General features: G+C 43.7%; 1 protein-coding gene across 1 annotated transcript in view; it reads left to right on the top strand.

The window, feature by feature from the left end:
* The window catches only part of LOC121135543 (cytochrome P450 2B1-like), a 34365-nt gene that overhangs the window by 7198 nt on the left and 2167 nt on the right, over nucleotides 1–25000 (top strand). Inside the window, exons 2-8 of the mRNA XM_040734560.1 lie at nucleotides 14926–15088; nucleotides 15189–15338; nucleotides 17194–17354; nucleotides 18111–18287; nucleotides 18713–18854; nucleotides 20444–20631; nucleotides 20781–20922. Coding sequence (XP_040590494.1) covers nucleotides 14926–15088; nucleotides 15189–15338; nucleotides 17194–17354; nucleotides 18111–18287; nucleotides 18713–18854; nucleotides 20444–20631; nucleotides 20781–20922 — 1123 coding nt within the window. The remainder of the gene's footprint in view (nucleotides 1–14925; nucleotides 15089–15188; nucleotides 15339–17193; nucleotides 17355–18110; nucleotides 18288–18712; nucleotides 18855–20443; nucleotides 20632–20780; nucleotides 20923–25000) is intronic.

Below are 25000 nucleotides of genomic sequence, written 5' to 3'. Positions count from 1 at the left end.
CTGACCATTTTCCCAGCTTTTCTATTTCCAGCATTCCTTCAGCCTGTGTTTTTTTTAATTGTCTCCATGTCAGCTTTCAACCCTTGCATTGTTTGAATTGTTTCTTGTAATTTTTGCTTTGTGCTTTCCTCCCTTTCTTGCATTTGTTGGAATTTTTGGTTTGCTTTTTCTTCCATTTCTTGCATTTTTGGTTTGTTCTTTCTTCTATTTATTTAAGGGATTTTTCTCATATCCTCTTTGAGGGCCTCTATCATTTTCATAAAGGTGTTTTTAAGGTTATTCCCTTCTGCTTATTCTGCATTGGGGTGTTCAGCTCTTGCTGGTGTAGAATCTCTAGACTCTGGCGGTGTCATATTTGTTTTTCTGTTGCTCAGTGTGTTCTTATGTTGCCTCTTCATCACTTCTTACAGTGGGTGTAGAAAGAGCCTCTTCCTCTCCTGCTGTGTAGGTGATCAGGGTTCCCTTTTGACGGGTGCAAGCAATTCCAATACTCTCTGTCCTCTGCCCTCTGCTCTGAATGTAGCGGGAGTAGACTGGCTTTCTCTGCAGGCTCCTGGTTGCTTGGTCATCTGGGGGTGAGTGGACCTGGCTGCAGTCCCCAGGCCCAGGAGATCTGAGGGAGGGTGAGAGGGAGCAATTTGGGTCTTAGATGGGGGCCCGGAGCTCACCCTTGCACTCTGCCCAGATTTCTTTTTAATAAGAAATACAGGAGAATTCCAAGGGCTGATAGATTCTTTAATAAATTCAGCATTTAGCTGTTCCTGAACCAACTCTTCTAGAGCCTCTAGCTTTTCAGAGGTCCTAGGCTAATGCCACACCCAGACAGGTTCATCAGTTAGACACTTTTTTTTTTTTTTTTTGGTTTTTACGAGACAGGGTTTCTCTGTATTGTTTAGGAGGCTATCGGTCCAGCCCGGCCTCAAACTCACAGAGATCCGCCTGCCTCTGCCTCCCGAGTGCTGGGATTAAAGGCGTGTGCCACCACTGCCCAGCTAGTTAGCCACTTTTAGGGTAGGGCTTTTGATTCCTCTGTTAGTTTGGCACTTGTGTTGTGTTTTTGTATAGCCGGTATAGTTGGTGTCTGTTTTTTTTTTTTTTTTTTGAAATTTTTTTATTTATTTATTTTTTTTATTTTCCATTTTAAATTTAGATAAGAAACAAGGTTGCTTCACAAGTCAGTACGAGGTCCCTCTCCCTTTCCCTCCCCTCCTCCCGTGCCCTCCCCCCCATCCCCCCCCGTTATCCCCTCATTCCCCCAGGGAGGGTGAGGCCCTCCATGGGGGTGTCCATAGTCTGTCATTTCATATAGGGCAGGGCCTAGACCCTTCCCCAAGAGTTCAGGGTGAGAGTGCACCTCACATTGTTCTATGGGAGTCCAGAGACCGTGTGTATACTTGGGATGGGTACTGATCTGCTGTCCAAGGCTCAATAGATTACCTAGGCCTCCTCACTGACACCCAGATTCAGGGGGTCTTGATCAGTCCCATGCTGGATTCCCAGGCTGATGCCTGGGATTCAAGAGTTAACCTTTGTCTGGTCAGCTGTTTCGGGGGTTCAACCAGCCCAGTCTTAATCCCTTTGATCATCAGTCCTCCCTCTCTGATACTGGCTTTCTTGAGTTCAGCTCAGTACTTAACCAGCCAGTAAATGAAGTTTCTGTTTCCCAGACTCTCTGGCAATAGGATTGTAGGCTGGCACTCCCCAGATCTATGTCTAAAATCCATATATGAGAGAGTACATGCCATGTTTCTCTTTTTGTGACTGGGTTACCTCACTCAGGATGGTTTCTTCTAGTGTCATCCATTTGCCTGCGAATCTCATGATTCCATTATTTTTTTCTGCTGAATAGTACTCCATTGTGTAGATGTACCACATTTTCTCTATCCATTCTTCGGGTGAGGGACATCTAGGTTGCTTCCAAGTTCTGGCTATTACAAATAAAGCTGCTATGAACATAGTGGAGCAGACATCTTTGTTATATGAATGGGCATCTTTTGGATATATGCCTAAGAGTGCAGTTGCTGGGTCTTGTGGTAGGTTTATTCCCATTTTTCTGAGGAATCTCCATACTGCTTTCCAAAGTGGCTGAACCAGTTGGCACTCCCACCAGCAATGGAGGAGTGTCCCCCTTTCACCACATCCTCTCCAGCATAAATTGTCATTGGTGTTTTTGATTTTAGCCATTCTGACAGGAGTGAGATGGTATCTCAGAGTTGCTTTGATTTGCATTTCCCGGATGGCTAAGGATGTTGAGCACTTTCTCAAGTGCCTCTCGGCCATTTTAGACTCCTCTATTGAAAACTCTCTATTTAGTTCTGCAGCCCACTTCTTAATTGGGTCCTTTGCTGTTTTGGAGACTTGCTTCTTGAGTTCTTTGTAAATTTTGGAGATCAACCCTCTGTCAGATGTGGGATTAGTGAATATTTTTTCCCATTCTGTGGGCTGCCTTTTTGTCTTGCTGACTGTGTCCTTTGCCTTACAGAAGCTTCTCAGTTTCAGTAGGTCCCATTTATTAATTGTTGATCTCACTGTCTGTGCTACTGGTGTTATGTTCAGGAAGCTGTCTCCTGTACCAATTCTTTCAAGGGTACCACCCACTTTCTCTTCTAAGAGGTTCAGTGTGGCTGGATTTATGTTGAGGTCTTTGATCCATTTGGACTTAAGTTTTGTGCATGGCGATAAACATGGATCGATCCGCATTTTTCTACATGCCAGTCTCCAATTATGCCAGCACCATTTGTTGAAGATGCTTTCTTTATTCCATTGTATATTTTTAGCTTCTTTGTCAAAGATCAGATGTTCGTACGTGTGTGGGTTAATACCCGGATTTTCAATTCGATTCCATTGGTCTGCCTGTCTATTTTTGTGCCAATACCAAGCTGTTTTCAGGACTATAGCTCTATAATAGAGCTTGAGGTCAGGGATAGTGATGCCTCCGGATGTTGCCTTGTTGAACAGGGTTGTTTTGGCTATCCTGGGTCTTTTGTTTTTCCATACAAAATTGATTATTGTTCTTTCAAGGTCTGTGAAGAATTGTGCTGGGATTTTAATGGGGATAGCATTGAATCTGTAGATTGCTTTTGGCAGGATTGCCATTTTTACTACATTGATCCTACCTATCCAAGAGCATGGGAGATCTTTCCATTTTCTGAGGGCTTCTTTAATTTCTTTCTTTAAAGATTCAAAGTTCTTACGATACAGGTCTTTCACTTGTTTGGTTAGCGTTACCCCAAGGTATTTTATGTTGTTTGTGGCAATTGTAAAGGGTGATGTTTCTCTGATTTCTCTTTCAGCCCTTTTATCATCTGTATATAGTAGGGCTACTGACTTTCTTGAGTTGATCTTGTAACCTGCCACTTTGCTGAAGGTGTTAATCAGCTGTAGGAGTTCCCTGGTAGAGTTCTTTGGGTCATTGATGTAAACTATCATATCGTCTGCAAACAGTGAAAGTTTGACTTCTTCCTTCCCAATTTGTATCCCCTTGATCCCCCTTTGTTGTCGTATGGCTATAGCTAGAACTTCAAGTACCATGTTGAAAAGGTATGGAGAGAGTGGACAGCCTTGTTTTGTTCCTGATTTTAGAGGAATTGCGTTGAGTTTCTGTCCATTTAGTTTGATGTTGGCTGTTGGTTTACTGTATATGGCTTTTATTATGTTTAAGTATGTCCCTGTTATCCCAGATCTCTCCAAGACCTTTATCATGAAGGGGTGTTGGATTTTGTCAAAGGCTTTTTCAGCATCTAGTGAGATGATCATGTGATTTTTGTTTTTCAGCTTGTTTATATGGTGGATTACGTTGATGGATTTTCGTATGTTGAACCATCCCTGCATCCCTGGGATGAAACCTACTTGATCGTGGTGAATGATTGTTTTGATGTGTTCTTGGATCCGATTTGCCAGTATTTTATTGAGTATTTTTGCATCAATGTTCATGAGGGATATTGGTCTGAAGTTCTCTTTCTTGGTTGTATCTTTGTGCGGCTTGGGGATCAAGGTTATTGAAGCCTCATAGAAAGAGTTTGGCAAAGACCCTTCTGCTTCTATTGTGTGGAACACTTTGAGAAGAATTGGTATAAGCTGTTCTTTGAATTTGTGGTAGAATTCTGCACTGAGGCCATCTGGACCTGGACTTTTTTTGGTTGGGAGACTTTTGATGACAGTTTCTATTTCCATAGGGGTTATAGGTCTATTTAAATTGCTTATCTGTTCTTGATTTAGTTTTGGCAAATGATAGCTGTCCAGGAAGTCATCCATTTCCTTTAAATTTTCGAATTTTGTGGAGTACAGGTTTTCAAAGTATGACCTAATGATTCTCTGGATTTCCTCAGAGTCTGTTGTTATGTCCCCCTTTTCATTTCTGATTTTGTTAATTTGCATGCTCACTCTCTGCTGTTTGGTAAGTTTGGACAAAGGTTTGTCTATTTTGTTGATTTTCTCAAAGAACCAACTCTTCGTTGCATTGATTCTTTGTATTGTTTTCCTGGTTTCTACTTTGTTGATTTCAGCCCTCAATTTGATTATTTCCTGGCGTCTACTCCTCCTGGGGGAATTTGCTTCTTTGTGTTCTAGAGCTTTTAGCTGTGATGTTAATTCTCTGGTATAACTGTTTTCCTGTTTCTTCATGTGAGCACTTAGTGCTATGAACTTCCCCCGTAGCACTGCTTTCAAAGTGTCCCATAGGTTTGGGTATGTTGTGTCTTCATTCTCATTGAATTCGAGGAAGTCTTTAATTTCTTTTTTTATTTCCTCTTTGACCCAGGGATGGTGCAGTTGAGCATTATTCAATTTCCATGAGTTTGTAGGTTTTCTGCAATTTGTGTTGTTGTTGAATTCTAATTTTAAGGCATGGTGGTCTGATAAGATGCATGGAGTTATTCCAATTTTTTTGTAGCTGCTGAGGTTTGATATGTTGCCAAGTATGTGGTCGATTTTTGAGAAGGTTCCATGTGGTGGTGAGAAGAAGGTATATTCTTTTTTATGTGGATGAAATGTTCTATAGATATCTGTTAATCCCAGTTGGGTCATTACTTCTATTAGACCCTTTGCTTCTTTGTTGAGTTCCTGTCTGGTATTCTTGTCTAGTGGTGAGAGTGGTGTGTTGAAATCTCCCACTATAACTGTGTGGGGCTTTAGATGAGATTTAAGTTCTAATAATGTTTCTTTAACGAATGTGGATGCCTTTGTATTGGGGGCATAGATGTTCAGGATAGACACTTCGTCTTGGTGGGTTTCACCTGTGATGAGTATGTAATGACCTCCTTCATCTCTTTTGATTGATTTTATTTTAAAGTCTAGTTTGTTAGATATTAGGATTGCTACCCCTGCTTGTTTCTTGGGTCCATTTGATTGAAAAATTTTTTCCCAACCTTTAACTCTCAAGTAATGTCTGTCTTTGAGGGTGAGGTGTGTTTCTTGTATGCAGCAGAAGGAAGGGTTCTGTCTTCGAATCCATTCTGCTAGTCTGTGTCTTTTTATGGGTGAGTTAAGGCCATTAATATTGAGGGATATTAATGACCATTGATTGCTCATCCTTCTTCGATTTGCGATGGTTGTTGTTGGCGGAATTATGGGTGGAATTTCGCCCCTTTGTTCTTTTGGCTGTTGGTAGAGAGGGATTCTCTAATGTTTATGTTTTTCTGGTTGTAGTTAGCTTCCTTGGGTTGGAGTTTTCCTTCCAAAATTTTCTGTAGGGCTGGGTTAGTGGACACATATTGGTTGAATCTAGTTTTGTCATGGAATATCTTGATTTCTCCGTCTATAGTGATTGAGAGCTTTGCCGGGTATAGTAGTCTGGGCTGGCATCCATGGTCTCTTAGTGTAGGTAGAATATCTATCCAGGACCTTCTGGCTTTCAGAGTTTCCATGGAGAAATCAGGTGTAATTCTGATAGGTCTGCCTTTATATGTTACTTGACCTTTTTCCTTAGCTGCTCTTAATATTCTTTCTTTATTCTGTATGTTTGGGGTCTTGATTATTATGTGGCGAGGGGATTTTTTTTGTGGTCCACTCTATTTGGTGTTCTGTAGGCTTCTTGTACCTTCATTGGCATGTCTTTCTTAAGGTTGGGAAAGTTTTCTTCTATGATTTTGTTGAATATGCCTTCTGCCCCTTTGAGGTGGATTTCTTCTCCTTCTTCTATACCTATTATTCTTAGGTTTGGTCTTTTCATGGTGTCCCATAATTCCTGGATGTTTTGTGTTAAGGATTTGTTGGATTTAAGGTTTTCTTTGGTTGATAAATCCATTTCTCCTAATGTATCTTCAACACTTGAGATTCTCTCTTCCATCTCTTCTATTCTGTTGGTAATGCTTGTATTGGTAGTGCCTGACTGTTTGTCCAGCTTTTCTATTTTCTGCCTTTCTTCAGATTGTGTTTTTTTTAGTGTCTCTATTTCAGTTTTCAACCCTTGCAGCGTTTGCATTGCTTCTTGCAATTTTCTGTTTATCTGTTCATCTGTTTGTTGCCTTTTATGAATTTTTTGGTTTGTTCTTTCTTCCATTTCTTGCATTTTTTGGTTTGCTTTTTGTTCCATTTCTTGGATTTTGTGCTTTGTTTCTTCTTCCATTTCCTGCCTTTTTTGGTTTGTTTCTTCCTCCATTTTTTTCATTTTTTGCTTTGTTTTTTCTACCATTTCTTGCATTTTTTGCTTTGTTTCTTCTTCCATTTCCTGCCTTATTTGGTATGTTTCTTCTTCTAATTCTTGCATTTTTTGCTTTGCTTTTTCTTCCATTTCTTGCATTTTTTGCTTCATTTCTTCTTCCATTTCGTGCCTTTTTTGGTTTGTTTTTTCTTCCAATTCTTGCATTTTTTGGTTTGTTTTTTCTTCCATTTCTTGCATTTTTTGGTTTGTTTTTTCTTCCATTTCTTTGAGGGATTTTCCAATATCCTCTTTTAGGGCCTCTATCATTTTCATGAAAGTGCTTTTAAGGTCGTTCTCTTCTGCTTCCTTCGCGTTGGAATATTGGGGTCTTGCTGGTGTGGAGTCTCTAGAATCTGGCGGTGTCATATTTGTTTTTCTGTTGCTGACTGTGTTTTTGTATTGTCTCTTTCCCATCTCTTCTTTTAGTGGGTGCAGAAAGAGCCCCTTCCTGGTCTGGGGACCAGAGTTCCCTTTTGGTGGGTGCTAGTAAGTCCAGTAATCTGGTGGTTCTTCTATGCCTTGTCCAAATGCTGGTCCGTGGGTAGAGAAGAAGAACAGGAATCTGGGGCGCTTAGCCTCCTACCTGGTCCCCTGGACCCTATGCTGGGTCCTGTTGTACCTGATCCGGAACAGCTACTCCCCTGGTCTCCCTGGCTCCTGTAGTTTCCTGGTCTCTTTGGTGGGAGAGAAGATCTGGAGTCTGGGGTGCTTGGCTCCCGCCGGGATTGGGAGCTCTGTGCAGTTTCCAGGCGATCTGCAGGCTCTGGAACACAGGCCGGGAAGCCTGCCTGTTTACCTGATGCTCCCGCCGGGATTGGGAGCTCTGTGCAGTTCCCAGGCGATCTGCAGGCTCTGGAACACAGGCCGGGAAGCTGGCCTGTTTACCTGATGATGCCAGAGGGACAGCTACTTCCCTGTGCGCCCAGCCTCCTCTCCTTTCCTGGAATCGTTGGTGGGAGAGAAGATCTGGAGTCTGGGGTGCTTGGCTCCCGCCGGGATTGGGAGCTCTGTGCAGTTCCCAGGCGATCTGCAGGCTCTGGAACACAGGCCTGGAAGCTGGCCTGTTTACCTGATGCTCCTGCCGGGATTGGGAGCTCTGTGCAGTTCCCATGGTGTCTGTTTTATATAGTGCCTTACAATATTTTTTCCACAACCATGAATTTGTTTATGGTTCATATCTGATACTGGAGGAATGTTAATCTGGGTATTCCTTTGGTGCAATAGATCATGACCCCATAGATTTATTGCTATAACAGGCACATATGGCCCCAGCCTTCTTCTTTGTCCTTCTGGCCCTATTTGTTCAACACATCTTTTATTTGTTTTTACCTGAGATAGGGTTCCAATCCCTAAGAACTGAGTGCTTACCTCCTGCAGAGGCTATATTGGAGGCCAAGACTTTTGAGTTATAATGGTAATGTCTGAAGCTGTGTCCAGCAAGTCTTCAAGCATAATGTTATTTATTTGTACTCTTAATTTCAGTCTTTTATCATATATAGAAGTCTGCCAAAATATAGGTTTTTGTTCCCTCCATGAATGTTAGATTCATCTTCCAAAGCTAATCTTTTATCCAGAGCAGTATGGTTTTTTTTACAATAGCCTCCGGATTTTCCACCTCCTCTGGGGAGGATTGTCCTCGACAGTGACTGGGAATGGCTGGACCACTTTTGACATGGGGGTGTTTGAGAAGCCCCCCCAAGGAGTTTACCAATGGTAAAGGGTTTCCTTGCTTGTCCCTTGTCAATCTACATTATTTGTGTCAGTGTGTTGGCCTTTTCCATGTCTTCTACATAATCCAGGAGGTTGTGGCCTTCTGTCTGAATTATTCCTAAAAGAAGCATTATTTCTAGGAATACCTTGTCTACAATTTCTTCTCAGATGTCCTATTCTACCACGATTGGTATTTTGATGTCTTTTCATACCTTTGGAGACCGTTTCTCCTACCCAAGCCTCAGTGTCATAATCAAAAGACTCAATATTGTCTGTGTGCCCGATCCATTTATCCAATGGAGCTGATCTGATCTTAAGTGGCAAAGCACCTTTTTGTATTGTGAATTAGCATTCTCATAAGCTAGAGATTCTATGAGTATTCATCTAGCTTCTGGATGTCACCCCTATTTTTACTGCTCTAGTCAATCTTTACAAAAATTCACTATAACTTTCCTTGGGGCCTTGTAACACTTTAGTATAGGACTCAATTGTTTCCCTGGTTCTTGAATCTTGTCCCAATCATTCAAGGCTGTTGTACGGTATAGGGACAAGATGTGTTCATCTAATATTCAGCTTGAGTCTCTGAATCAGCATAAAAACCCTCACCAAGAATTTTATCTTGGGGAGCCTTATAACCCTTCTCTAGGCCTTGAAGTTCAAGTGCTTTGACCTTTTCCCTCCATAAAGCATGTCATTTACTCTGTGGTCCAGTTTCAAGGACAGCTGAGACTAGTTGGCACCAATCATTAGGGGTCACCCTATTCCTTGTTGCCCAAGACTCTACTAATTGCCTCACATGTGATGAGTGCATTCTATAAGAGACTAGTGATTCCTTCATACCTCATAAATCTTTCATATGTATTGGGTGGCTATGACATTCAATGAATCCTTCTGGTTGTTTTTTAGTTGTTGGTTTTCAGTAACAGTAACGGGATACACAGTAGGAGATGAAGTTACAACCTTTGGTAAGTAATCTCTGACTCAGAAAGATACTGATAATGTTAAATCCCTTTCATTTGTACCTCAGCTTCTGGTGTATCAGATTTAAGGTTTTTTTATGGCCTGTAATGTATTCACCATTGTTCCCCTGAGTGTTTGAATTTCCTGAATAGTATACATTTTTAAGGATTTCATTAAATCTGCCAGTTTTGTGTTCTCTTCGTTTATATATGATTCTAAAGATTTAATATTGTCATCCTTAGAGAAGATCTGAATGGCATTTAAACTGCCTTCCAAAAACAATGTTCCATCTGCTTAGCTTATCATTAGTCTCCGGCATGGAACATTTTTTTCTGTTAGTATTTCAATCTTCTTTTAAATTTTAAAATTTTTAATTCAAATAAGAGACAAGCTTGCTTCACATGTCAATTCCAGCTCCCTCTCCCTCCCCTCCTCTCCTGATCCTCCACAAGCCATCCAGCCTCCCACCCAATACCCACTCCATTCCCAATGGAGGGTGAGGCCCTCCATGGGGGATATCCAGAGTCTGGCATTTGTTCAGAGCAAGGTCTAGGCCCTCCCCCATGTGTTCAGGCCAAGACAGCATCCCTCATTGTGGGATAGGCATCCAAAGTCCATTTGTATGCCAGGGATAAATAGTGATCTACTACCCAAGGTTCCATAGATTGCCTAGGTTTCCTCAATGACACCCACATTCAGAGGGTCTCGATTAGTCCCATGCTGGCCTCTAAGATGTCAGTCTGGTGTTCAAGATCTCCCCCTTGTTCAGGTCAGCTGTTTCTGTGGGATTCCCCAGCCCAGTCTCGACACCTTTGCTCATCACTCCTCCCTCTCTGTCATTGGGTTCCAGGAGTTCAGTTCTAACTGTGGGTGTCTGCCTCTGCTTCCATCAGTCACTGGAGTGAGGTTCTAGGATGGCATATAAGGTACTTGTCAAACTCATTATCAGGGAGGGGCATTTAACTCCCTCCATTATGGTATCTCTCATCTCATCCTGTTCTCCTCTATTCTTCCCAATACTCGACCTTCTTGCTACCCCAGGTCCTCCTCTCCACTTCTTTTCTCCCCCTCTCTTTTTCCTGGCTCCCTCTCCCCAGCCCCCATGCTCCCAATCTGCTCAGGAGATCTCTCCTCATTCCCCTTCTCTGGGGTACCATGCATATCTCTCTCAGGGTTCTTCCTGTTTCGCAGACTCTTTGGCAGTGGGATTGTAGGCTGACACTCCCCTGATCCATGTCTTATATCCATATATGTGTGAATAAATATCATATTTGTCTTTTTGTGACTGGGTTACCTCACTCAGAATGGTTTCTTCTAGTGCTGTCTATTTGCCTGCAAATTTCAAGATTCCATGATTTTTTCCGCTGAGTAATGCTCCATTGTGTAAATGCACCACAGTTTCTCTATCCACTCTTCAGTTGAGGGGCATCTAGGTTGCTTCCAGGTTCTAGCTATTACAAATAATGCTGCTATAAACATAGTGGAACAGATGTCTTTGTTGTATGAATGTGCATCTTTTGGGTATATGCCTAAGAATGGAATTGTGGTAGACGGATTCCCATTTTCCTGAGGAATCTCCATACTGATTTCCAAAGTGGGTGTATGAGTTGGCACTCCCACCAGCAGTGGAGGAGTGTTCCCCTTTCTCCATATGTCTCCAGCATAAAGTCTCATTGGTGTTTTTGATTTTAGCCATTCTGACAGGAGTAAGATGGTATCTCAGAGTTGTTTTGATTTGCATTTCCCTGATTGCTAGGGATGTTGAGCACTTTCTTAAATTTCTCTCAGCCATTTTAGACTCCTCTGTTGAGAATTCTCTATTCGGTTCTGTAGCCCACTTTTTATTCGGATCCTTTGGTGTTTTGGAGATTTGCTTCTTGAGTTCTTTGTAAATTTTGGAGATCAGCCCTCTGTCAGATGTGGGGTTAGTGAATATCTTTTCCCATTCTATGGCCTGCCTTTTTGTCTTGTTGACTGTGTCCTTTGCCTTACAGAAGCTTCTCAGTTTCAGGAGGCTCCATTTATTAATTGTTAATCTCAATGTCTGTGCTACTGGAGTTATGTTCAGGAAGCATCTCCTGTTCCAATTAGTTCAAGGGTACCTCCCACTTTCTCTTCTAAGAGGTTCAGTGTGGCTCGATTTATGTTGAGGTCTTTGATCCATCTGGACTTAAGTTTTGTGCATAGCAATAGACATAGATCTATCTGCAGTCTTCTACATGAAAATATATAGTTATGCCAGCACCATTTGTTGAAGATGCTTTCTTTTTTCCATTGTATAATTTTAGCTTCTTTTCAAAGATCAGGTGTTCATACATGTATGGATTAATATCAGGGTGTTCAATTCGATTCCATTGGTCTACCTGTCTATTTTTGTGCCAATACCATGCTGTTTTCAGAACGATAGCTCTATAATAGATCTTGAAGTCAGGGATAGTGATGCCTGCGGACATTGCTTTGTTAAACAGGGTTGTTTTGGCTATCCTGGGTCTTTTGTTTTTCCATATAAAGTTAAGAATTGTTCTTTCATGATCTGTGAAGAATTATGCTGGTATTTTAATCGGGATTGTGTTATATCTGTAGATTGCTTTTGGTAAGATTGCCATTTTTACTATGTTAATCCTACCTATCTAAGAACATGGGAGATCCTTCCATTTTCTGGTATCTTCTTTAATTTCTTTCTTTAAAGATTCAAAGTTCTTGTGACACAGGTCTTTCGCTTGTTTGCATTACCTCAAGTTATTTTATCTTGTTTGTGGCAATTGTAAAGGGTGATGTTTCTCTGATTTATTTCTTAATCCTTTTGTCGTCTGTATATAGTAGGACTACTGATTTTCTTGAGTTGATCTTGTATCATGCCACTTTGCTGAAGATATCATCACTTACCATCTGTAGGAGTTCCCTGGTAGAGTTTTTTGGGTCACTTATGTACACTATCATATCATCTGGCCTACATAGGAGGATTCTGTCTCAATATACAAACACATGTCAATCACACATCTATTGAAATTTTTCTTAGTACTGTTTCATAAATAACATCAGGCACTGACCATTCTCATAGTCTTTCATTTCTATTAGCTGTGCTGCAATCTAGAGTGAGTTAAAGGTTACAAGAAGATGAGGGTGGGTTACTTCCAAATACTGCCCCATTCTCCTCAAGGGCTCTCAGCACTGAAGAGTTGTGATATTTCTGGGACCATTTGCCTGTAGATCCATAGATGGTCACATTGCCAGGTATTTCCCCAACTGTCTGTACCATAGTAATGGCTCACATTGAGTACCACTAGTAAGTGACAATCACTTTCCATCCCACATAATCCAGTGGGTGGGTCACAGCTATTGTCTTGAATGTTGTCAGGAGGCCTTGAACAGGTTGAAGCTGGGCCACAGGAAGCATGCTTCTTGAATGAGATTCCATAGCTGTCCAGACTGAAGGTTATGGCCAACTATATATATATATTCATATCTATCTATCTGTCTATACACATCAATATCATATCCATATCAGTTTATATATCTATATCTATATCTATATCTATATATCTGAAGCATCAGGTTAAGACCTAGACCTCTCACCTCACCTCACCAGTGAAAAATTACTTCTAACGTTCAAGAAATAGGAAAAAATCTCTTTAATAATGCTCATCTGGTTCTGGCCTACTTCCTAGAGAAACTCTACTTTACTTTAAAATGTACTTTAAAGAGTAAATTTTAAGAGCATCTGTATGTCTTGAGTCCTGTCAATCCCCATGTACTTTCATCTTTAAATATCTTTTAGGTTCCATTAGACTTTGAGGTGTTAAATGTGTTACAGAGATAGGAACAGCAATTCTGGCTGTTTCAGATACATGGACAGTTCTAGAAAAGTTAGTGTCACCATTACTTTAAAAGTAGACCAGTGTTGTTCCTTTTGAATCATGATGTCTGTGTCTCAGTCACTGTTCTGTTGCTGTGAAGAGACACCATGACCAAGGCAGATCCTATAAGAAAGCGTTTAGTTGGGGCTCGATTATAGTCTCTGATGTTTAGTTCTTTATCATCGTGTTAGGAGCATGACAGCAGGCATGGCAGGTACTGGAGCAGTAGCTGACAGCCACATCCTGATCCTTAGACAGAGAGAGAAACTCTGTTCTGTAGGCAGAGAGAGAAACTCTGGGCTTAGCATGGGCTTTTAAAATCTGAAAGCCCACCCCCCAGTGGCACACTTCCTCCAACAAGGCCACACCTCCAAATCCTTCTAATCTTTTCAAATAGTGCCAATCTCTGCTGACTAAGCATTCAAACATCTTAACCTAGGTGAGTCAATCTTATTCAAACCACCATCCTCAGTGCCATCTGCCCTCCTGGCAAGATCACACCCTTCCTGACATGAGACCATCACTTCATGGTGGTTGTTACCCAGTGCCATTCTCTTTGAGCCTCTCAGTAGAACCATGTTCTTCAACATGGGAATGGAGTCCAATTTGCAACAATTTTAACAAAAATATGAACAGAAATATGCTCTCAGAAGCATAAAGTACAGCAAGCCTAAACAACAATTTTGTCCAAGACACAACAGTTTCTTACAGTTTCTCACACGTTTGATTAGTTTACTACTCATCACCAAGTCATAATAGAGACAGCACTGCTTTAGCTAAGCCCTACCTTCTATCAAGAAGTTTGCTGAATGAAAGCTTTCGTCCCACCAGCCAGGTACCACAAACGCTTTAGCCCCAAATAAACAAACAGAGACTTCTATTCACTAGGAAACTGTTGGCTGTTTGATAGAGCTTCTTATTGGTTATCTCTGTCTTAATTACTAATCCATTTATATTAATCTAAGTATTTCCACATGGCCTTATCTTACCAGAGAAAAGTCTGGACCTCTAACTCTTTTTGTGGCTCACATGGTGACTGCTAAGGGTCTAACTCCTTTTGTGGCTCACATGGTGACTGCTAAGGGTCTCCACAGAGAAGAGAGTAATTTTCAGTTTGTCCCTGTTTTATATCCTGAATCTGCCCAGCTACATCACTTCCTGCCTGTCTATACAGACCTCCGGAACTCTATGGCTAGCTAGTGGCAATTTTCTGTCCAGTTACATCACTTCCTGTCTGTCCAATCAGCACATTAGTGTCTTATTCACTAACTAATAAGAGAAACAAATATACAGAAAGACTTACCCCATCACTACCTTGTGCAAGTCAGCATTTCCTAAGCAAGTTTGTCTTTGCTGAATCCATTGTAACTGCAATTCAATAACTCAGTTTTCCTGTATCACACCTATATTTTGTTTATTTCTTTGAGACAAGGTTTCAAAGCCCCTGGTTGGCCTCCAGCTCAACAGCAGCCAGAGAAGATCTTGAGTTCCTGGTCCACCTCATTTACTTGCCCAGTGCTGGTCCTATAGTATGAGTCCAAACACACAGCCATACTGTAATACAGCACAGCTCAGGACGTCCAGCATCCATGAAGACCTTCATGCTGGTGGTTTACCCTGAAATTGCTAGGTTCTCAGAAGCAGAAGGGTGGCCAGGGGAGGGGTTCCTACTTACCAGTCTGTGTCTAGGTGTTTTCACAGTGTAACAACAATGTCTGCGCTGAATAACCAAAACCCTGGTTCTCTTATGATTGGCAGTTTCAAGAAAAGTACGGAGATGTGTTCACAGTGTACCTGGGACCGAGACCTGTGGTCATGCTGTGTGGGACAGAGGCCATAAGGGAGGCTCTGGTGGACCAAGCTGAGGCTTTCTCTGGCCGGGGGACAGTTGCAGTGGTTAAACCTGTCTTCAAGGACTATGGTAGGAGGCTCAAAGGTTGGGATGAGGTGTGCACAGAAGAAGGACCCAGGCTTATTTGAACTTCCTCTCTACGTCACCCATTATTCCCCTACTTCCTTAGGTGTGATCTTTGCCAATGGGGAACGTTGGAAGGCCCTTCGTCGATTCTCTCTGGCCACCATGAGAGACTTTGGAATGGGAAAGCGGAGCGTGGAGGAGCGGATTCAGGAGGAGGCCCAATGTTTGGTAGAAGAGCTGCGGAAATCCCAGGGTGAGTCCCGGAGAAAGGGCATTAAGGAAGATGGAGAAGCAGGAACATGAGAGCACAGCCAGAAAGAGTTAGAGACTCACATGGGCAGAGAAGGATACACACAGACACACACAAACATGTGTGAACACACACACACACACACACACACACACACACACACACACACACACTGGGGAGACAAATACAGAAAGACAGAGAAAGAGATACGAAGTCCACAGTGTCCAATCATAACTCAGAGACATAGAATGCGTGATTTGCACGCTGGCTACTTATGTTCAGGGAAATCAATGCCTGGGTTAAGAATATGTGTCAGGGAGGTGGGAGAGGTGGCTCAGAGGCCAAGAGCATCCACTGCTCTTCCAGAGTTCCTGAGTTCAATTCTCAGCAACCACATGGTGGCTCACAACCATCTATAATGAGATCTGGTGCCCTCTTCTGGACTGCAAGTATATATGCAGGCAAAATACTGCATACATAATAAATAAATATTTAAAAAAAGAATATGTGTCAGCCTGGCATGATGGCCCAAGCCTGTATCCCAATACTCAGGGGACTGCCACAGAATGGTCACAAATTCAAATCTAGTTTGGAACATCATGAAATCTTGCCTCAAAGGTAAATGTGGTTGATGCTGTGGGTGCAACTGAGGCATGCTGGGCTTGCCCGACACACACACAATTCCCAGTCTACTCCCTAACACCACAGCGTTGGCATGGTGATTCATGCTGGCATCTTGTTAAAAATAAAGTAGAGGCAGGAGTTTAGATGCTGAGGTCACCCTTGGCTTTATATGGTATACAAGGCCATCTTGATTATATTTAATAGTCTCAAAACATTGTCTATGTCCAAGGTGGGTGTTGGAAGCAGGGAACTGTGGTTTTATCTTGTGAGGGTCCTGATGGTGTTTTACCTTGTGGCAGTCATAGCACTTCTGGGTTCTTACAGAAACTTTAACAGAGGTACACAGGTGACCAAGTTTGTTTCTAGCACCTCAGTCCTCCACGCTGGTGTTTATCCTAAGGTTTCTCAGGAGACTCTGAGATGTCCATGCAGAGGCTGGAAGGGAGCAGAAGGAATCAAGGTCTAAGAAGAGAGAAGGAGAAAGAAGCTGAGATGGAGCATGAGGAACCAAACAGAGCAGAAAACACTGGGGAGCAGGAGTGAGGGGAGCAGAGGGGGAGGAAAGTAGGTAGCAGGAGAGAGAAGAGAAAGACTAAAATGCAGTAAGACATTTATACAGGAAACCAGAGAGACAGATAAAGACTGATGAATGCCAGGGAAAGATCTGCAGAGGAATCAGAGACAACAGACAAGTGAGACCAGAGAGAGGGGCAACAATGGCCCAATATTGCTGGGCTGCCAACATCCCTCAACCATGAGAGCCCATGGTGGAACCCAGAATGCAAAGGCAGCAGGCACCAAGTGCTGATGGTTCTTGGACACCACAGAGCCTAGAATCAGAGAAGGAATGAGGAAAGACTTGCAGATGAGATACTTCTAAATTCACATAAGCAACCAGAGGGAGCAGGGTGGGGACTAACTTACACATGCTCTCCTTCACAGCTCCCTGGTATCAATTCATCAGTCATCAGTAGCTGTGTTACCTTGGAGAAGTTAGCTACTGTCTCTGTGTATACTAACAGTATTGAGTCCAATATACAATATTGAGAGGAAACTAAATAAAATGGTGTGTGCCCTCTTGAGTGAAAGATCTGGTGCATCTCATGTGCAAATGAGGTAGCAACTGTTGCTATTATATCAGTAGTGAGTGGTGAGGACAACTTTACAGAGATGGGTCCATGGCCAAATGTTCATCGTGATGCCATGCCTCCTGTCCTGCATCCTCATCCTCCAGGAGCCCCCCTGGACCCCACCTTCCTCTTCCAGTGCATCACCGCCAACATCATCTGCTCCATTGTCTTTGGAAAACGCTTTGACTACAAAGACCGCCAATTCTTGCGCCTGCTGGACCTGTTCTATCAGAGCTTCTCACTCATCAGCTCATTCTCCAGCCAGGTCAGTGTGTGGGGAGAGAGGAGCATCCAGGGCAGAGGAAGGGGAAGATGCTCTGTGGGTGCAGAAGGGGTGTGCTAGGATGGAAGAGAGGCAGAGACAACATGGAGAGGGAAGGAGGTTAGGAGCAGGAGTGACAGAGGAATGGGGAACAGGGTGGAGACCACATGGAGACAGAAGGAGCCTGAGGTCTGGAGGGAGGGAGGGGGAGTGTTTATCAGGGTGGAGAGACCTGAGTGCAGAAACACAGAGCCATCCAGACGTGAGAAAATGATGACACGGGAACTGGGGACGTAGGTAAGAGGGTGGAGCAGTTGTCTATCATGTATAATTTCCTGGATTCATCTCTAACACAAAATAAGGCAGGTATGGTTCGTCCACATATGCAATCCCAGTACATGTGAGATCAGAGTTCAAGACCATCTTTGGAAAAACAATGAGTTTAAGGACAGTCTGAAAGACAGGAGACCCTGATAGGAAAAAAAAAGTTTATGGCTTAGGAAAGATAGATGGAGAATACAGGACAAGTGTGGAGAAGGATTCATGGAAACAGACTGACCGCATGCCCTGTGTGCATGTGCACGATAGGGAAGGAAGGAAAAGAGAAGACGAGGACAGGAGGGCAGGAAAACAAAGGGGGAAGTGGAGAAGACAGAGGAGAGAGCACAGATCCTCATGAAATATGGGGACCTAGGAACACATCCTGCTTCTCGAGAGCTGACAGCTCCAGGTGACCTTCTGGACCCTTCTTTCCTGCAGGTGTTTGAGCTCTTCTCTGGCTTCCTGAAATACTTTCCTGGTGCCCACAAACAAATCTCCAAAAATATTCAGGAAGTCCTTGACTACATTGACCACAGTGTGGAGAAGCACAGGAAAACACTGGATCCCAATAATCCAAGAGACTTCATCGACACCTACCTCCTACGCATGGAGAAGGTAAGTCCTGAATGAATGAGAGGGGATGAGTGAGGGTGAAGCCTGAGGATGTGAGCAGAAGAAATGAGGGCAGGGGATGGGGAGGAGAGACAGGAAATGGAGTAGAGAAGATGTAGAACATCTGGAAAATGCAGAAAAGAGAAGGGAGGAGAAATGAAATAAGGGGAAAGAAGACTGTGGAGGAAACACAGAGCAAGGACAAAAAGCAGAAAAGAACCCAGAGGAAGAAAGAAACCATGATAAACTACCAGAGAGCACTGTAGAGAGAGCAGACAGAACACACAGGGTCCAGGTGACATTGTCAAGGTCTAAGAAATGCCGTGTGGTCTGTAGGGTGAGACTGAAGGACAGTGCCCAGGATGTGTGTCATCTCCCTGCAAGGCTGCAGTCACCCTGACCCTCCCTTCTCTCCTCTCTGGAACCAGGAGAAGTCCAACCCACACACGGAGTTCCATCAGCAGAACCTCCTTATGTCCCTGCTGTCTCTCTTCTTTGCTGGCACCGAGACCAGCAGCACCACGCTCCGCTATGGCTTCCTGCTCATGCTCAAGTACCCCCATGTTGCAGGTGCGCCCCAGGCAGCCAGTTAGGGGATCTTCTAGCTCCCTTTAGTCTGTGGAGGTTTGTGTGAACAAGAGAGACCTGGGCCTCTTCCATCTGGAACTCTGAAGGCCTGATCTGCTTCTAAACTAGGGCAGTGCTCTGGGTGGTGTGTGAATGAACCCTCAGCTGAGCTGTTTTCCACTGTTCTCCCCTATCATTTAAAGGTTGATCCATCCATCCATCCATCCATCCATCCATCCTTCCATCTGTCCATCCATCCATGCTCCCATCCATCCATCTGTCCATCCATCTGTCCATCCATCCATGCTCCCATCCATGCATCTGCATCCACCCACCCACCTACCCTTTTATCCATCCATCTATCCACTTATCCACCTATCCTTCCAGCCATGCAACCTTCTTTCCTTCCTTTCTTCCTTCCTGCCTTCCATCTTCACATCTCTCTATGCATTCATCTTTCTGTCCATGCACATCTTCATCCATACTCATTCTGTTCATTCACCCCCTATCTCCCACCCTCCATCCACCTGTCATCTGCCCATCCCTGGACTCATTTTCCCATCCATCTGAACATCTGTCCATCCAAACATCTGCCCAACTATAAAGCCTTATTCACAAATATACAACACACACACACACACACACACACACAGACACACGCACACCCCCCCAACACCACCCACTCAACAGTGTGTTAATCCATTTCCAATTGATTCTTCAAGCACCTAACCAAACATTTCATTCAGTTATCTCCGTTAAACAACTTAGGTTTTCCTTTGATGAGTAGAACTGAATAAATTATCCATCAGTGATTTATTCATACACTCATGCATCCTTCTATCGACAGTGTCATTCCTTCATCCGTTCCCTAACTGGTCTTTGAATTCATCTTTCATTTGCTTATCTATTCCTTCACTTATCCACTAATTGAATCGTGTGTTGACTTACAAGTGGAATACATAATCCAGTGTTTAGTCTGTTCATTTCATTAACTCCTGAATCTGTGCATTTATTAATTGATTTATCCATTAATTTTCTTCTGTATTCATTTTTACATCCATCCATTGATAGATACATTTGCTAATCTACCAACTTCTCTGTTATATTCCTGAGGATGCAGCCTTGAGTTCTTAATATAAAAATCAATATAAAGTTACAGTACATGTGAGAGAATGTGTGTGTGAATGTGTGTATATGTGTGTGTGCATATGTGTATGTGTGTGTATAAAGAGACAATTAATTCCTTTGCAAAGGTGAGAATTTTTACTACTTTTCTCTGTCACACTCCCACACCAACGAGATTGCTATGAAGTGTCCCTCTGCAGTAGCCCTTTGCTGTATGTTTTACTTACCTTTTAAAAAACCCAGCTGAAGTGAGGTTGAAACTCACAAAGGAGAGATTTAATTTAGTTTGAACATGGACACAGAGGGACAATCACTTATGGATAGGTCAGTTTTGTACCCCTCAAGTACACTGATTTTATCAGGAGAGTCCCCTTGCTGGACTCTTTCCTAGGTTGTAGGCTTATAGAATAGAACATCATTGCTACAAAGCAGGCAGAGTAGATTCACCGTTTCCCTCTTCTGTGCAGAGAAAGTCCAAAAGGAGATCGATCAGGTGATCGGCTCACACCGACTTCCAACCCTCGACGACCGCACCAAAATGCCACACACCGAGGCCGTCATCCACGAGATTCAGAGATTTTCAGATCTTGTCCCAATTGGTATTCCACACAAAGTCACCAGAGACACTTTGTTCCGAGGATACCTGCTCCCCAAGGTGAGACTGGCTGTCACTCCACATCTCTACTCCATGAGCCTCCTGCATTCTCCTTGATCCCAGGACCAGCATGGTGTTCATTTCCCAGCATTCCTGCTGTCTTACTGATGGTTTGACTCTGCATATGTGTATCTCGTAATGTCTCCTAGGACACTGAAGTGTACCCCATCCTGAGCTCAGCTCTCCATGACCCACAGTTCTTTGAACAACCAGACACCTTCAATCCTGACCACTTCCTGGATGCCAATGGGGCACTGAAGAAAATTGAAGCTTTCATGCCCTTCTCGACAGGTGAGACTCACATGTGCTCCCTTTCCCAGACACTAGAGGGCATGCTCATCCTCCAGGACACGCACAGGACTAGGTCCATGTTTTCTGAGTCTATTCCAGCTGCTCTGCCTGAACCATCCAATTCACCCTGGCTACAGCCCCACAAGAGACTCTTGAACTAAAGGAGCTTCCTGGTCTTGAGGACTTTGGGGAAGTATTTAAGGTCCTCTAACGCTGAGCAAATCATTTTCTTAAGAAACGGCAGCAAGAACAACTGACATAATCTATGAACTGTGCTATGAACTGGGTAGGGTCTTGATGGCTGGGAGACTCTGACTTCATCTGTGAGCACTGGTGACATGGGGCATGTCTTCACACTTGGCCCCGTTCGTACACTCTTGTTAATTTTTAAGAGTCATCAAAATTACTATCATGAACCAAAAGACCATTCATGATGGATAATATCCTGAACCAGAGTTCAGCACCCATCAGTGTTAGCACGTGGTTTCTGTAGACTCAAGGGAGCTGGGCATGGACACAGACCCTGATGGGTGCCATGCTGGGGTAGTTGTCAGCCTGGGGTAGGTCAGCTGCTCTGAGTGACTGAGATTTGTTCTTCACTGAAATAATACAATCTCAAGTTAGTATGTCATTCGTTTGCCTGCTGGGTTAGGTTAGTGTGTCACATAAGAAGCTCCATTTGGCCTAATTTAATTCATTTTAATGGACTCTATTGGATGTAAGCATGGACACTTTGTGTTCATGTTTGTTATCTGTTGGAGAAAGAGGAGTTCTACAAACACTACCTTAGCCTTTGTTTCCCCTCAACCCCAACTGGATCCTCTTACTAGGGGTGAAACCCAGGGCTGAGTGTGTGTTAAGCAATTTCTCTTCAAAAGATCCCACTCCTCCAGCCTTTCTCTGGTGCATTCTAGAAGACACTTGTAATTCAGTGTGAGTGTTACAGTTCTGGAGCTGCAAAGGTGTCTTGACTTATCAGGAATCCAAGGTAAACTTAGAGCCGCCATAGGACATTTCTGTAGACTAGAGCTGCAATAGGACAGCTCAGCCCTGGAGGGAAAGGTGTCCTGATTTGTTAAGTCAGGGATACCTGAATCTGGGGTGTGGTGGGGGATGGTCTCCCTGCAGGATATAGCAACCTTGGTCCTCTCCTAGAGAGAGCAGTTACAGTTTATCTCTGCTCTGTTACCCTAAGGGAACATTCTAGTAGAGCTCTCTTCTGCTGCTGAGGCCGAAGATATTGCTTCCTTTAAATTCTGCCAAAGGAGAAGCTGCTGCAGTAATGTAGCGATGTCCTCTGACTCTGGTGAACTACTGTTACCTTTTCTGCTCAGTCTTGCTCAGGACCCCTAAGGGAACATCCCTGCAAGGATTTTCTGCTCAACCCCCCAAGGGAACTCAGCAAGGGTCTCTTCTGCACTGGTGAATGAAGATCTTCACCCAAGACTCTTTTGAGAAAGAGATTTATTTGGGAAGGAGGAGTCCAGGAGGTAGGTTGTCTCCACCAGGGTGGGAAAGGACAGCCAGCAACTCACCAGGCAGGAGGCTTATACAGGGATTCTTTGGGGCAGAGTTTTCCCAGGGAGAAAATTTTCTGCTCAGGATTGGTTAGTTTTCCTGCTCAGGAGCAGAGTTGGCTCTGGTTTCAGAGACAAATTAGTGTTTTTCTTTCTTCCTTCCTTCCTTCCTTCCTTCCTTCCTTCCTTCCTTCCTTCCTTCCTTCCTTTCTTTCTTTTTCTTCATTCCTTTCCTTCTTCTTCCTCTTCTTCCTCTTATTCTTCTTCATCATCATCATCGTCATCTTCTCTTCGTCTTCCTCCTCCTCCTCCTCCTCCGCCTTCTTCTTCTTATTTTAGCTTTTTGGTCCTAGCTTTGGGGCCAGGGCATATTTCTTTCACGGGTATGTCAGCTGGGACATACCTGTCATTGATACCTGTCATTGATACCTATCACTGATACCTATCATTGATACCTATCACTGATAACTCATTTGTCTTGCTGGCTCAACCAGGCCTGCACTGAGGGGTTGTCTGTTGGCAAGGAAAGCATGATCTGCTTTGTAAGAAAATGGCTCTGGACTTGTGGCCTTTCCAAAAGGCAAACTAGGGCTAAAGACTGTGTTGCCCAGGGTCATAATCCCGAGGGCTAGGGACCCACTCCATTTCTTAAGTAATAGACCTGTCTGTTGCAGTCCCATTAAGAGGGGGTCTCCTAAAAGCGAGGCACCCTGGTCTCAGTTAGAATAGCCAATTAAGTCCATTTGTTATTTAAGATTTAAAGTGACCAGTTGCAATTAATATAAGTTTGGGAACTTAATGTAGAGGCATCCTCCCCTGGGGGTTTATCCAGCATGCCTGCTATGGCAACTGGCTGAGAGATAGGGAAGCCAAAAACTGCAGCCGCAGTGATGTCAAAGTCTCTCCTGTGTGGTGTGAGGACGAGTTGGTTCTCTCCTGAGTGTTCCACTGGAATAGGCATGACACCTGGTGCCAGTAAGCACTTCCAAATTCCCACCAGGGAAATCGGCAGCCATGCCCCACCACGCTGCCTGGCCACAGTTCCTGGCACTCACCCCTCCAGGCCAAACGATCTCCCCCCAGCAGCACAACACAACATAATCGCTGCCAGTCACTGGGGGCACAAACTAAGGCTGTAAAGGATCCAAAAATGGCCTGATTGAAAAGGGCAAGAGGCCCACAGGCCATAGCTGCCTTAGGATTACAGGCAGGGGGTCGCATAAGAAGAGGGAGCAGACTCAGAAGGGGAAACATTGGAAGTCTGAATTGATCTAGCAGACTCTAGGTCTTGAGCCTCTGTGAAGGCATCCTTAGTTTTCCTGACCTGTTCCTTTACTACGGTATTATCACTAATAAGCACATCCTTAACAAGACGCCACAGAGAAAAGGCAAAAATTGGTATGGTGTTTAGCCCTTTCTTATGTAAAGTTCTTTGTGGGTTCACTCTAACCTGGTTCCAGTCAAGGGAATTAAGATCACCAGAGACCAAAAACCAAGTGCTGACTTTATGTATAGTTTTTAAGAAGTTCTTAGCTGTCTTATGTCTGATAACTGTGCTCTGACATTGTAACGATTGGATCAAATGGTCCTCCAACAGAGGGTAGGAACTAGTAGCACCCATACCTAATATACTCACTCCTAACCTTAAGAAGAATGCTGGCTGGCTTTTTGTGGGGGTGGGCTCTCAGGAATTCCATGACAATTTTGACTCAATGGGTCAAGCCAGGGCTGAAGCCTAACTTTAAGACATCCCTCTATGGGGGCTGACCCACTATCTGGGGCCTAACTCTTTAAACTGTTGGGGTCCCTCAAATTGAGGAGGGGTCCCCAAGCTGGATTCATTGCCCCAAGAATCGAGTCCACACGCCAGTTGATGCAACACGCAAGATTCTTTAATTAGGCATCTGCAGATGGGCCTCTTGGTCAGCTTTTAGACCGATTGGCCCCGAGGTTCAGTTACAATCAGCTTTTGGTTTTACGAGACAGGGTTTCTCTATATTGTTTTGGAGGCTGTCGGTCCAGCCTGGCCTCGAACTCACAGAGATCCGCCTGCCTCTGCCTCCCGAGTGCTGGGATTAAAGGCATGCACCACCACGCCCGGCACAATCAGCTTTTAAAGACAAAAACCACAAGCCTTTGGGAGGGGTCCCTATCTTGTGACCAGGGGGATACGTGACTACTGACCAGGGGAAGTAGATGTCTTCTTGACCTACATGTTGTAAACTCCTCAAACCTTGGTATGAGTTAATCATCTCTCCCTAAGTAAATGGTGGTTATCGTCTCCTTGTTTCCCACGAATCTTGTTTGCCCATCTCTGATGCCCTGGTCAGTTCGTCCCAGATGGTCAGTAGCCCGGAATTGGCCTTTTGTGGGTTTACAGCCCTTCTGCAATTAAGGTTGCTAAACCATACATCCCATTCTGTGGTTTGGCCAGTTCCTGGAATGAGGCCCTTTGTTCACTTTCTGAATTCTTTAGTGAGGTGGTCTCCTTGTTTAAGCTTATATTTTATTTCTATAAATTCGAGGTATTTCAAAACCACCCCTTTATGGGGGCTGACCCA

Source organism: Mesocricetus auratus, unplaced genomic scaffold (assembly GCF_017639785.1).
Source record: "Mesocricetus auratus isolate SY011 unplaced genomic scaffold, BCM_Maur_2.0 Super-Scaffold_100038, whole genome shotgun sequence".
Classification (NCBI taxonomy): Eukaryota; Metazoa; Chordata; class Mammalia; order Rodentia; family Cricetidae; genus Mesocricetus; species Mesocricetus auratus.
The sequence above is the reverse complement of the archived record's forward strand: the minus strand, read 5'-3'. Positions and strand labels throughout refer to the sequence as shown.